Here is a 14,773-nt window from a genome sequence, read left to right on the forward strand (position 1 = left end):
GTTTTCAGGAGGGGAAAGAGTTCAACATCTAACTCTGTGTTTCAATATTGACCTTTCTTTTTTACACTGAGCTCCCAAAACACACGAGTGAACAAATGGGACTCATCAATGCCATACAACTTGTGTCTCTTCTGACACATATCCTTCAAAACACTTCCAACATTTGCACCTGAGTACATTAAATGGCATTCCAGGGGGGGGGACAAAATGCTGTTCAAAATCTGCACAGAAAAAAAGAGATGATTGCTCTATTCAGAGTCCTCAGTATGCCACTGTTTCTTAGCTTTACCGGTAACTTTTAATTTGATGTTCCCTGCAAATATATAACACATTTTAACAACATGCATCGTCTAGCCTCATCCTTACGCCGTCTTGAAACATTTAGTCTCTTGACGCTGTCGGCTGTTGAGTACCGACTGCAGAGCACTTGTCCCTTGTGATTTCTGCTGGGGAATGCAGTTTTTATCTCGGCCGAGTGTGTTATTCTTTTTGGCCCTGGGGGAAACCGCGTCTGTCCCTTTTGCCGTGATGTGGGAAAAGCGGTTGCATGAGAACAAAGAGTGCGTGATGTAATCTATTTCTAAGTGCATGCTTGCGCGGGGCATGGAAAGCTCCAGTGATCTTTATCAGCACTTTGTCTGTAGAGCAAATCTTCCCGTATGACACTTTAAAGAAAATGCATGTATAGTCACGACTTCACTGGACATGTGTTGATAATCTTAACCCAGACTGAATTTAAAGAAATTTGCTGGAGAAATGGATACTGATTGGTTGACCCTCAAAATTTATACAACACAGGGTGAGCTTCCGTGGGGATAAGCAGACACATGTGACAGTGAAAAAAATGCCTTCCTCAAAGTTAAAGCCATTTAAAAAAAAAGACACATTTTCTCTAAAAAGGCAGGCCCGTTCACCTGGTCCAAAGGAGTCCAGGCAATGGACATTTCTTAGGCACACTTTTTATGCAACTTCATACACTTCTTCAATGTATGAAAACAATTTGACAACCTTTGTGGTTTAAACAAATTGAAAAAGGCACTTTTTTTAAACACTTAAATTGTCCAGGCCACTAATGCTGTAATATCAATCACAGAAGACACTAGATTTTTATCTTCAAATCGTGAACTCAACGTTGCTAAAGTGAAAGGATTTTTGAGAAAGGTTTGCTCACTGGCTTAATGCACTGTACTCAAGCAACAATGAATCACCCTCCCCCAAAAAAGAAACAACAAAATAGAACAGCAAAACTCCGAAAATTCCTGCCTTTTTGTGCACAAATCAGTGCAATTTTCTCCCTGCAATGACAGTTTTGCTCATGCATATGGAAATTTATTTTACATAAAAAACAAACGATGCACCAACATGCCTTTTGGTAACAAAACAACAGCAAAAACAGTGAAAATAAGGTTAACTGAAACCCCAAAGTACATTCTCAAGAATGTAATGGGAAAAAAAATGCACAGCATACATGTACATGCATTCAGACCCCTTTAATAGGAGTTTCTATTCCACCGATCCAAACCTTGTTCCTTCCATCAAAGAGGAAGGATCTATGCTTCCATGGGGCCAAATAACTATCCCACTGGTGGCATTTATCATGCTTAATTGCATGGCCTCTCACTATTGGCCTGGGGTCGTCCCTTTCCCATTCGATATCTCGCTCATAGGTGCAAGTTAAATAAGCGCTTTATACTTGGCTTTTTCCTTGAAACACCGTAGAGACTTCCAGCTGAATTTCTCTTCTTTCCTATTGTTTCTGTGGTTTGTTAATGCAAAGGATCATGTATCATCACTTTTCATAGTGCCTTAAATACAATGCAAATTTACAGGTGAGACAATTTTGTATCCATAGCCAGTCTGCCAACATTTTCAAGAGATATGTTCAAGAGATATGCCAAAAATAAGAAAAAACCTTCTTTGCTTCTTGATGCGCCCTTTTTGTTGGACGTCACAAGAGAAAAACAATTGCTGTTAATCCTAATGAGTCGTCACAGAAGAAATAACTTTAAGTCACAACTGACGAACAGGAGACAGGGCTGTCTGCATCTTATAAGTGATAAATTATCTAACTGGAACAACAAATAATCCTTTTATCAATAAACTATATGAATTAGTCAAAATACAGTTGTAAGAAAATCACAGTTGAATGACCGAAGTTTTCTGTGTTTTTGATGAAAATATGCATGCTTGTCTCGTGTTATTCATATAAAATGATATTGACAGTTCTTGGGAATGTGTTTTGATAAAATAGCGACGGTCATAATAAACAAGTAATGACAGAGGCCGTTACAAAATATAGGCCGTTGTAAAATATTACAAGGTCGAGATTGATGACATTCAATTGAGAAGTAAGCCTTTGACCTTGTCTGCTTGTGGCAATTTATATCAGGATTGTGGTTAACAGACAGTACGCGGCAGGCAAGGAGGCAACGTCTTAAAGGCCCCGGTATTAATTTCCATTAAATGACTTCTTTTTCACACACTGTCAATAAGTTGTTGCTACCACTTAAAACAACAATCTATGTTGGTAATGCGCGAGGAGTACACTATCACTCATTAACTACACACTACAGATTTACAACCAAGTCACCCGAGTTCTTCACTAGGTAGCCATATTTGAAGTCTCCATGAGTTCATGGCTGCATGCACATGCTGTTTAAAAATTAACTGGTATGGCCATCTGGACTTGAGCATTTGAACACTCCGTACAGAGGTACCGGTACGTGATTTATCAACCGCGACATGCGGGAATGGACATATTTCCATCAGAGAGTTTGGTTGTTTTTTTTTCTCAGCGATACACAGATTGTTCACAATACCCAATCAGCTTTCAGAACAGTCTGAGCAAACTGCTAGGAATTAAACGAATAAGAAAACAATTCAAGAATAACTCCCAGCGAATTAGCCATAAATACATGTATGCAAAAAGCTTTACTGAGAGTTGTTTAAATTGGCTGACTCTGTAAACTACACATACATGTACATACTGTTCAATACATGTACATATGTACACATACTAGTACATGTACAAGCATAGTGTTCATTTTAGCATGATAGCCAGAAAAATAATTGGACCCCTGCACAAGAGTGCAGCATGTAAATAAAGGTACAACATGAGGTATGCTGTTCCAAGTGCATCTACCACTGTTTACCAGACACTAGTAATATAAGGCCGTGTCCGAAATGGGCTTCCAGAGCTACGGCTTGGTCTACTGTCTGCGCGTCTCCACGCAATTCCAACGGAGCGAAGACCTAGACCTAGCTCTAGACAAGAGATTCGGATGCAGCCTCTGACATGTAGTGGGTACCGGTCTATCAATCAGATTTATACAACGCTTTTTTTCTTCTCACTATGGAACAGAATATGATTGATGTTGCTGAGTCTTAGTCTATTCAGAGAAAATCTGTTTGTTTTCTCCAAGACAAGCCACTCAGATTTGTCATATAGCGGTATATGCCTGTCAAACTGCAAGCCGTTTCTTCCATTTAAATTTCACGGGAAGTATGAACATGTTGATCTACTGTACGTACGAGGGACTAACGAGGGTAACGAATGACTTGAATCGCAGTTTCGAGTCATCTTTCAAGTCATTTTTCAAACATCAAAATGCCAGATGCATTTGAGTTGAATAAAATAACTCAGGGTTTGACTTGAGGGAGATGCATGACATGTGACTTGACTCCGAGGAAAATGTGCCGCTCAAATGACTAGCATTTGGTACTCAGGCTACGTGTAAAACTGTCTGTGCGTGCCTTTCAACATTTTGAGCTCCACAGGCTTTCAAGCTGTCTTTAAAACCATTTCTTGCAGAAACGGCATGTTGACATCTGAAAATCTACTAACCAAGCAACCATGAGATATTGATAAAAATTATGTTGTGACAGTTTACGGACCAACTCCTTGCAAATGTCACAGCGGACATAAACAGACGAAGAATTGAATAACATGTAACTGAAACCTGGTAACTGAACGTGTCAAAGACATCAAGAATGACAGTTTTTCGTTGTGTAATTCTGCATTCAAGCCCTTTACGCACGTACACGAGTAATTCTACCTTTGAATCTGACAATAACAAGCTTTAACACCTTGCTAGGAATACCTTCAGATTCAAAATGGGGGGGGGGAGGTTGGAGGGGAAGCAAAATCAATCAGGGATGAATTTAATAAAAATGGCATCAAATTAGATTTAGCTATTTTGGCGACGCTCGGGCGTTGAATGCCCATGGCCATTGCGGACACCCCGTAATGGCTGTTAGCCACCGCAGCAGCATTTTCAGGAGTCTGGTTTGGGGGAAAATATGGATCAGAAGGTGGGGTGGGGGGGTAGACGTGAAGAGGTTGAGAGGGTCAAGCCTCGGTGATGACAAAGTGTAGGGAATTGGAGGGGAAAAAGGCATGTTACATGATGACAGTTGGGCAAAGCAAGTGAGGTGAAGTCGTTGTCTAATCACCCCCAAATAAATTGCAATTTTTGCAGAAGAGCCATTTTTTTCTAAGTCAGGGAGGTAATTCCAGAAATTAGGGATCCAAAAGTGACATTTTCGTGTCCCTGTTACATCTGACCTTTGTTATTTGACAGGAAAATATCATCGGAATTGATTTCAAACTTAACTATTTGTTTGGAAGGTAATTTGCATTAATTCATCACTCTTGGAAATTAGGAAAATATCCTTGAAAGAAGGTTTTCTTCTTGTGACACTGCTTCTCAATTTTTGGGGAATTCTCCATTTGTCTACGCATTATTAATCCAGTTCCTGCACAAGATGGGTCTATATATTGCAGCGTAACAGGGACACAGAAAAAAAAATGGAATCCTAATTTCTGAAATTACCCAGGTACTAGTAAATCACTTCCTTTTTTATAACAAGTACAATTTCATAGTCACCAAGGGCATTTAAGACGAACAATACTTCAATCATTTTGGTTGCTCACACCCATCAGATCCTACTTTGTTTTCCATATTTGCATTTGGAAATATGCCCAGTTAATAGCAACATCCTGTGATACTGTACATGTAATAAAATTTATTTAGCATAAAATTATGGGCATAAACTACGAAGTCACAAAAGTTGTGTTTACGCCTGTCATGACTATAATTTGCTCCACTTCACTGCCTTTCAATGATGTCATGAAGTCGTTACCAGCACTGCACGTAACCAGGCCGTTTTCTAATACTGGGCTTGGGCTCCGTTTCAGGCTTAAACTGTTTTTTTCTTCCTGACTTTGAGGTTGTAAGCGCAATAGTAAGTCTGACAGTGCCACAAAACATCAAGTAAGATGCAAAAGAGCCAAACATTACAGTATTTCAATTTAATTTTAAGCGCTTCAGGCTCACAATTGAAGATTGGTTTCCTACATGAAGCCTGAGATAGAGACGAAGTTGAGTATTGGAAAATGGCCCTAGTGTCTCGTGGCTTGTGAGGAAAACTATAACCAAGAATAATAGCTGGAGTGGACTCATCCACAACTTTCTCCTTACCAACACACAAAAAAAACACGATACCTTGTTGTGCTGTCATAGGCTGCCTTGTCGTCACCATGGGCTGCTGAGGCACAGGTTGCTGCAAGGCGGCCGCAGCTGTGGGCTGGACGGCCAGGGGCTGCTGCTGTGGGACAGGCTGCGTTGGGAAGGCATCTCTACTGGACAACTCAAACAGGCCTTCCGAGAGCTCCTGGCAGGCTGCTGAAATGCTGATGGCCTGGCCGGGCTGCCCCACTGCCACTGCTGGCTGCTGCTGTTGGAATGGCTGTTGCTGCTGTTGAGGTACTGGCTGCAGCTGCTGTTGCTGCTGCTGTGGGAATGATGCGGAGGCAGATGGACTGGTTGGCGGAGTCACTGCGGATAACAAACAGAGAATAAATGAGCATCTGCATGCAATTCTATCTGGTCAAGGGTGAAAGTACACAGAAATCCTGCAGTTTCTTCACAGCCATGCAAGAGAGGTTCAGCCATCTTTTCGTGAAAACAGCAGGTGAACGAACAGACAGGCACTCTTATGATTAATGAGATGCCACAACAGGTGCATATGGTAGCAGCCATACACCCCTTATTCGGACATACTGAATCCTGCCGGCAGCATAGGAATGGAATAAACAGCAAATCCTGCTTTTGTTGTGCATGTTTTTGTCACAGCTGTGCTTAGTGGGAAACTAAGGCTGGTCCTTCAGTAAGCATGACAGCAGGATGCCTAGTTATGTTTCTCTTCTATTGTTCTACCTGTCACTGGGGCTGTGAGTGTCACTGATTGGATTGGATTACTTAAACACAGGAGGGCACTGAATGATTTGCATACATGCCACCTGTTATAAATGGGATTGAGGAATACTGAGATTTGAGAGTGGATTTTACAGCCTGACAAAAAGGAATAGAGGAATTTTTTTTAAAATGGCATAAATGCCTGCATCACATCATAGCTTTCTCACAGAAACCTTCTTTGACAATGCCATCTTCCCAAAGCTTGTCCTCAGAACTTTGATCTCGAGTTTTTTCAGGGTGCCGTTTGATTCATCTAAAACAGACTAGGCTTATCAAATGTACTCCCTAAATACAGCATGAGATCAAAATGTACTTTTCAGTCAAAGTAGAATTTCTTCAGTAGGGAATATATTTATACATGCAAGTTCATGCACAGCAAAATTAGAGTTTTAAACAATACCATAGCAATGCAAAAAGAGTCATGCAATGTCTCCCATCCAAAAATTACTGCTTGTCTCCCCAAGATTAGTAAAAACAAAATCTAGGAAAAATTAAGATCTTGGATGGGGGAGGGGATTGGCCAGTTACATGCGTACGTATCCATTGGAAAGGCTTGCAATGTTCAGTAAAACAAAGTCAGTCAAGTGAATATTATCTGCGACCAATTAAAGGACTGTTCTCATAGGATGTTTTCTTTTATAACACCTCACCCACAGATTCTGTGTCTTGATTGGCTGAGAGCCTGTCACACGGCATTTGCTATTTCAGCTATCTTGTGTGTGGTCAAAAGAACCCATAGTAACCAGAGTATATTTGTACTATTACCTTAAGCAAATTAAGAACTATATGCATGACAACCGGCGTTGTGTGTAAATACATACTGGCGTACACATTGTGCATGACGCCCATGCTGAAGTGCTTGCGTTACAGAGCTGGGTTCAAACATTTTGTGAAGAGGTAGTTTACAAAAATGCCGGTGCATACTGTGTCCTACAGATTCTGATTCAAACAGACGTATTTTTACGTAGTAAAATCAAATTAATCAGTTATTGCTTATAAATCAAGCATAATATGTGGTAAAGGTGTTATAAAACAAGTATCAACTGCTTTATCTTGTGATGTAGTAAAACTAGCCTCCGTCAGTGATCCATGATCCATGGAGCATGCCATGGATCACCTTTGGGAGGCTACTTTTACATGTACATGTACATGTACTTCACCACTCGAAGCAGTCAGTGAAATCTTCTGTGCCTACGGTAACTCGTTTCATTCTGGCTATTTTAAAGCTACATATCCATTCATACTCTACAAAGCTCACATTTGCCTTGTTAATGTAAAATCACAGCCTTAAATACATGTAAAAGTAAAATTTAATTATTCGGTTATCGGGTAATTGGTGTTATCCCACATGCTGTTGCATTTGCATGCTTGTATTTCCTGCGGTACTTTAACAACAACAAAGTCAAATTAAAGTTGAAACCTTGAGATCAAGGTGACATCCTCAAAAATCAGTGTTCCTCTCTAAGTTAGTGCATTAACAAAAAACATTTCGAACAATGCCAAGCAGCCATTCCTAAAACTAAAGCTTCCTTTTTTTCCCCGCTTCTGCCAAGAGAAAACCTTTAATAAGAAATGCAACATAAACAGACAAGCGACAGGAATACAGACTCTATCCCAACAAAAACAGTGACGACAAGACAAGGCAGTGCGAACAAAATCTCCCAACCACAGAATAACCAAAGCGGATTTTGCCATGCTCAATACAAACCTTCTTCACTTTCATGTCTTTCAACCATCTCTTCTTCTGAAGGCACTTTGGCAAAAGAAGATGCAAGATGACACAATTTACATTCCAACACTGACGTGGCACAGACGTACATTGTAACTCACACTTCATATAATACGGATGATTCCAAGAGGTTGCGTAAGCCAATCTTGTCAAAACGTAGGGGATACAATCCTTCCAAAACATCTCAGCAGTCCCAAAATATATCAATTCTTCCACCTACATACAAGTATACTGTACCAAACACAAATGGGTGCTGGCTACCCCATGGTGCAATATTTTAAGGGCAAAGTGCTGATATATATGTGAGACTATCAAAGCCTTCTAAAATGGTTCGTACGGCAGGACAATGTTAGCCTGAGGTTGTCTCAGTGTTCTGAATTGAGAGAGTTTTACTGATGACATCTAGAAATACATCAAAGCAAACAATGTGCATTTCAGCTTAAACAACAAATAAAAATTTCTACAGCGCCCCCCAAAAACTTTACAGCCTCTAACAGCGTGCAGCCACTGACATTCTAGAAAGACTCTTTCATCCAGTATTACAAAACGGCTTCTGTATTTTAATATATGTTTACATTATTCATGAATGAGAACTACCAGCACATACATATGCAAATTTGCAAGTTTGAAAAGGGATCCTTTTACTTTTCTTCTCGGCAACCCCCAAAAAATGACTGTGAAATGGCATAGAGACTGATCAAGTTTGATACACCAACTGTCTGCACTGCCCTTCCCCATCACAGTACATGTATATTATACTAAGGATGCAATTGAAGAAAAGAGAAGGAGTGACGTAGCCACTTAGTGCCCGGGGGGGACGTGCGAACACAATCAGGCCATCTGTCTACAAAGGCATGGTTAAATAGCCACACGCACCCCCAAGTCACTTCCGGCTGTCATTCATACACAGTAATTCCCGATGTGTTTTGTACATATACAAAGCCTGAGAGGTCTCTAGAGGCAGACCACGTGCTGAACTTCAATTCTACCACGGTGCACCGCCTGTGCAGTTGCGAACTTTCCCTCCGTGGCCATGCCTAGAGTGTTTGAAGAATGTATGGTTGTTGTTGTATTGTTCAAATGACGCTTCCGAGCCAGTATCGGTTTGGCCAAAATCAGAAGTTGGCCGATGTATCTCGCCGTTTTCCGAGAGTCAAAATTTTCGGCCAAAATAACACCGCTGGCGAGTGGTTCAAATGGGGCGGTACTCACCCTCGGGGTGCGTATGCAGGATGTTTTGCTGCCGCTGCAGCGTGGAGGGCAGCTCGTTGAGCCGCAGTGACAGCTGGCGCTTAAACGGTGACTGCACGTTCAGGTTGGGGAAGCCGCGGAAGGAGCCCTGGCGGAGCAGCATGGCGTCTGGGGCATGCTGCCGGGGTCTGGCAAAGGGCATTTCGGCTGGTTTGGGACCGACAACTTCTGCAATCCAAACAGGAAAAAAACCCCAAAAACTAATTACATAAAGAAATAAATATGAGAAAAGCTTTCAAATTTATAATCGCAGAAGGGAAACTGTCTAGGTCTTTGAACAATTGGACTATGGTAGAATAACATGTACATGTACATCAATGCAGTTTGTAAAAATTATCCAACCATACAAGACTCAACTCACAGAATTCCATAGGGTTGTCTAGGGGGCGTGACTAACTAGCAAACAGCGATTGATCATTAGCTACAAGGATGAAGAAGCAGAATTGGAGTGGGATACTGAGCCAGCAACCTCTAAAATCTCAGTACAGACCTATCCAGGCCATTTGGGACTTTCAGACGAAAAAAAAATCGAGAGGCCTATCCATGGAGCAGACTACATGCAACACCATGAACCAAAACTGACCAACCACTGAGAAATGAACTGCTTTCGAGAGTTGTGTAAGGAACTGCATGCCAAGTAATCAATATGCATAGCATTTGTAGTGCATGAACAATGTACAACAAAGTCCTAGGGACCTTACAAATTACTTTGTTATAATAGTGACCTGGTACAAGGTACCTTGGGTTGTCAGTAAGGGAAAACAAAGAAAAACAAAGACTTGGGACCTAAAATTGTCCTTGATCTAAGCATGACCTTGTATTAGCAGCATTCTTATCTGTGTTCCACTGTCCAGGTAATTGACAAGTAATAATCAGACACATGAATGGAGTCTTTCAAGGGTATATGCAAGTACAAAATTTTCAGTTATGAGTAAAAAGATGAGGAATATCCCTCATGAGGATTCTACAGCATGCTGAAGAAGGAAGGGGTTGGGCTTGGCACCTTGGATCTCGTTTTCTTTCTCAGCCTCCTGGGCAGCGGCGGCCTCCAGTTGCTCTGTCATGGTGGGCTGGCGGAAGGAGCCCTGCCGGGTGAAGCTGGTCTTGTTGACATCAAACTCCACCTTGACACCGCACAGCTTGTCCCGCTGCTGTTTGCGCTCCAAGCAGGCGGCGAAGGCGCAGCCCACTGCATGGCTGAGACGTTCCCCCTAGAGGATGAAAACAAGGCATCAATCAGGATGATGATCGAGATCTGTTTTATTCCAACCCCTGGGCCTGGGTTTGATACCCAACTGTGGCCATGCATTATGCGTGTATCTTTGTTCTTTTTTTCCCCTATTTGAGACCAGGGTATTTCTCCAGGTTCCGTGGTTGTTTCAAACGGCAAAAATCGACACTACCAATCTCAGGCCATGCTCTGCAGTCTGATAGGCGTCCGTTGATAGCTGCCTCTGGGCTGGTTCATACTGTACTCCAGGCTAATGCTGAAGTGAAGCAGGGTTGACAGCACCAAACATTTGCTGTGAAATTTGCATGTGAGTTAAAATATATTCAACTTTTGTGAATTGACAGTGCAATCATGTCACTCACGTCACAACCTGAGATTGGGGTTTACATTCCCGCCAAGCACGAGCTGGCCTTGTTTGGGGAGAAAAGGTAACACATTTTGTTGTTATGGCCTGAATACTGGCAGTGTACAATTTCAAATTCCGGATGGGGAGGGGGAAACCAAGGGAGAGACACAGACTTCCCCCGGGGTCCACGTCCCCCCTACAGTTATGCCACCACTGCCTGTGGCATCTTTACATGCCTTTGGCTCAATCAAGTCGTAGCTGCTGCATCCTTCCAACTTCAGCCTCATGCGTGTAGCAGCGAGTCAGGATGATTGACCTCCAATATTGTTATTGCGTTATTATGGTTTTGGTCATTGTTATCTAAGGCTTGACGTCACCTAAGACTCAAGTCAAAGCTCTAAGGATGCACTTAAAGGTTTCCTGCATAATGGATGGATTTTGGAGGAATTAGGAAAGATCCACATGAAAAATGCCAAAGGGCTTTTGGGGCTAAAGATGCCAGGAAAATATGCCTCCCCGTGCAAGTAACTGGAATCCACAAATATAATAACAGTCATGACAAAAGGGTATGGCTAATTGACTTTGGTACTGGCATTCCTGTATTGCCATTAATACGAGAGAGAAGAGGGAATTTCTGAGCAAATTATTTACCCTAATTATCACATCACTCCTGAAATCGTTTTGTTTGTATTAATTGGCATTGGTATCATCTGCGACACAAATTATTATCACGGAATAACCAAGTCACATGTATGCTTCTGTTTCCTTGTGGAAATTGTGGGACAGCTTTTTTAGATTTCTCAAAGACAAGCACGCCTACTCAGCTATCAGCTCATCTCAGCTATTTTAAAGTCTACTGGTTTTTTAACAAAAAAAAAGGTATACAGGAAGGTGGGTGGGGCCAGTGAGAATAGAGGGGAGGTCAATGCAGCAGTGACTTACTGGTTCCCGAAGCGAATGGAAACAGTGACAGAGCCAGCGTCTGGTGGTTCCATCTCTGCATATGTAGGAGAATCCCTTGTCGTTATGTCTATCCGGGGCGCAGAAGGAAACCTTCTCGATCGTTTGGTCCACAATCAACCCCTGGATAACGTACAAAAATACAAAACAGAGAAAAAAAATTCAAATGTTGAGGATGAGGTTGAATTGGCAACCTTTGGCAACACTAATATTACCTTTCAGCATAATCCAACCCAAGAGGATAATGGCAGCTCCGTTTATACCGGTGGTTATCTCAAGCAAACATTCTCTCAGCTAGGCAACAGGAAGTACTGAACTCGAGACGAGAGCCATACCTCTGCAACCTGCACGCTCTTGTGACAGTGTACAAGTATTCAGACACACAGCCTCTGGTGACGACTTTCACATCATATTTTTTGACCAACTTAAAAGCCTCCTCAACTGTACATGAAAATGTGCCCTGGGCGCAGAACGAACGTGACACATGTATGTGCATACACCTCCCTCCATCTGTCCCCTCCTTCCCGACATACATGTACTGTAAATGACATTGGTTTTGTTTTCTGATGGATGCGTGCCAAGTCGGAATCATCCATGCCCCGAGGGTCATCAGATGTAAGCTGTCAGAAGCAACTCAGATGTTCGCACAGCCTCGTATCAAGATTCGTCAGAGTTCACGATGCACTATTCGACACTTTTCGGCTACACAACTAGCTGAACGCATCCACTAATGCCAGCTGTTAGTGGACCAACATCATTCTGGAAAAGCCATAGCTAGCCACAAATGCACTTGTAGTTGGTGTGACAACATTTGCACTAGTTAATTAATCTTTACCGTAGGAGAGCCGTTCTACCGTGTATTTACAGATGCACTGAATGGGAACAATTCTCTACATACCGGTAATGCATGTCTATGCAGGGCAAAATATCTATGTGTATATGTACCGGTACATGTAATGCACTGCACATGTACATGTACCAGTAGATGCAACTTTTTCCTTCACATACCAAATGAGCATGTACAGTACATTAACCAGGCAGGTGATTACTGCGCACTAAGGTGGTCCCAGCGATGGTGTAATGTTGTGTCAGCTGCAATTATACAGTCCAAGAAAGAAACATTAAAGGCCACTGCCATTACTGGCAACCATCCTGACATACGATGGCAAAGCACCCTCAGCTCAACTCTCAACTCAGCTAAACTTACATACAGCGTATCATGTATCATGTACCTGGTAAATTTATGACGTCTTTGGACAAAGTTGGATGCAAGTGCATCCTTCTGCCAAGCTGACCTTAGCTCGGCCGCTGAGCACTATGAGACATGCTCCACTAAGCACAGAAGCTGTCCATGAGCCAACAATTTCCAGAGACTGCTTCATTGACTAAGCTGGCCCCCTTAGATGGCCCAGTTTGCCATCACAGCGAGCAGTCTAGGCTTTGGCGATGGCGAGCTGTCTGCTCACACGAATGCTCACGCTTCAGCTGTCCCTGCCCCCCCTTTATTTTCTCCCCTGTGAATTCTTCCCTCAGCTCGACAGGCTGTGCTTCTATTTTAATGGCGTTGTTGGCAAATTGGAAGCTCGGCATTAAATGCCAGCATTCAGCGTGACGACAGTATGGAGCCCATTGCAGCCTTGTTAGACTTACCCAAATGGATCACATACATTTCCACATGCAAAGAAGCTGTACTAGGGCCCAATGGGAGTGCAGGTACATGCAAAATGTTACATGCTCCGCAACAAAACTTCCTTTGTAGGCTTTGTAGATACGTGTAAGTCTCTGTATACATGCGTGTACGTGTATCATAATCGCATGAATAATTTAAAAACACAAACTTTTAGATATGATTTGTGAAAGTGACAAAATGAGATTAATGCACATGCACATGTACATTTACAGTAGAATGTACATTGTACATACACTATACAGCATTGTTTCAAAAATAACATGTACATATGTACATATGTATGTGACCCAAACCAACATACATCTACATGTACAACAAAGTCATTCCTTTCGGAAAGACCTCTCTTTGATTGAACTATAGTTCCATTGAGTGCAATCTCAATTCAATGGTCGTTGGATCGATATCTAGCCTCACCAAACACACGTTCAAGGTCTATGACTGTCACACAGGTACTGTATGGGTACACATACCGTACACGTACATCTACGTGTGTATACTGTACATGCGGGCTACGCAATGGGTGCATGTACAACCTTTGCCTTTGGTCTCATACACAAATCTGACCTACACTGTACATGGACTTGAGGTCCTGATTTTGCAAAAGATACTGCATACTTTACATGTATGTACATGTACATGTACAATGTATGTTTTGTACAAAGTCCACATTACTCACACAACATCAAAGCACATGTACATGCACTACACATATGTACATGTGTTGCCAATCAAGAGTGAATGTAGGCATGTGAAGTATACCCCCAAGAATTCAACCACCCCCCCCCCAAAAAAAATCTGGTCCAATTTGGCGTTAAGTAAATTAACAGATGCACATCTGGGTTTTGAGTCTAGGTTGGAGGGGAAAACAGATGCGATTTTCTGAAATGACTGGCCAATTTCCTTGTCATCTGTTTCAAAAGGCTGCAACTTTCCTCTCCCAACCCTTTTGCTACCTTGGCCATTGTGTATCAATTTTAAAAAATCCCTGTAATGGGCGGGCAAAGGCTGTTGGTGATTTAAATAAATAAATAAACAAATAAATTTAACAAACTTTCCCGACATGTTTAGTACATTGACATGAAATTTCACATGTATAAAAAAAGAAAGCGTTTAAAATTCAAAAGCAACACCTAACGATTCTGAGATCAAAGATAAAAATGAATTGTGGCTACGTCACTCTGCTGAACAAGGAACTACACATGTGCGGATTAACATGTACATATACACTACAGTACCAGCAACTTGTACGTACTGAGCCATGACGTTGATGCAATTTAAATGGAGATGAACAAAACCAAAGAGTTCATTA

At 41.9% G+C, this 14,773-nt stretch overlaps 1 protein-coding gene across 7 annotated transcripts in view; it reads right to left on the reverse strand.

Annotated features, from left to right (window-relative positions):
- The window catches only part of LOC110983955 (protein numb homolog), a 56,852-nt gene that overhangs the window by 7,575 nt on the left and 34,504 nt on the right, over window positions 1-14,773 (reverse strand). For 6 of the 7 annotated variants that reach the window (XM_022243681.2, XM_022243689.2, XM_087133860.1 and 3 more), the window contains 5 exons: window positions 11,757-11,897; window positions 10,241-10,448; window positions 9,199-9,405; window positions 7,966-8,010; window positions 5,505-5,837 (listed from right to left, as the gene is read on the reverse strand). In XM_022243681.2, coding sequence (XP_022099373.2) covers window positions 5,505-5,837; window positions 7,966-8,010; window positions 9,199-9,405; window positions 10,241-10,448; window positions 11,757-11,897 — 934 coding nt within the window. The remainder of the gene's footprint in view (window positions 1-5,504; window positions 5,838-7,965; window positions 8,011-9,198; window positions 9,406-10,240; window positions 10,449-11,756; window positions 11,898-14,773) is intronic. The other variant, XM_087133873.1, reaches the window with a different exon arrangement.

This window comes from Acanthaster planci, linkage group LG01 (genome assembly GCF_054643075.1).
Source record: "Acanthaster planci isolate LZ-2023a linkage group LG01, COTS_SCS, whole genome shotgun sequence".
Classification (NCBI taxonomy): Eukaryota; Metazoa; Echinodermata; class Asteroidea; order Valvatida; family Acanthasteridae; genus Acanthaster; species Acanthaster planci.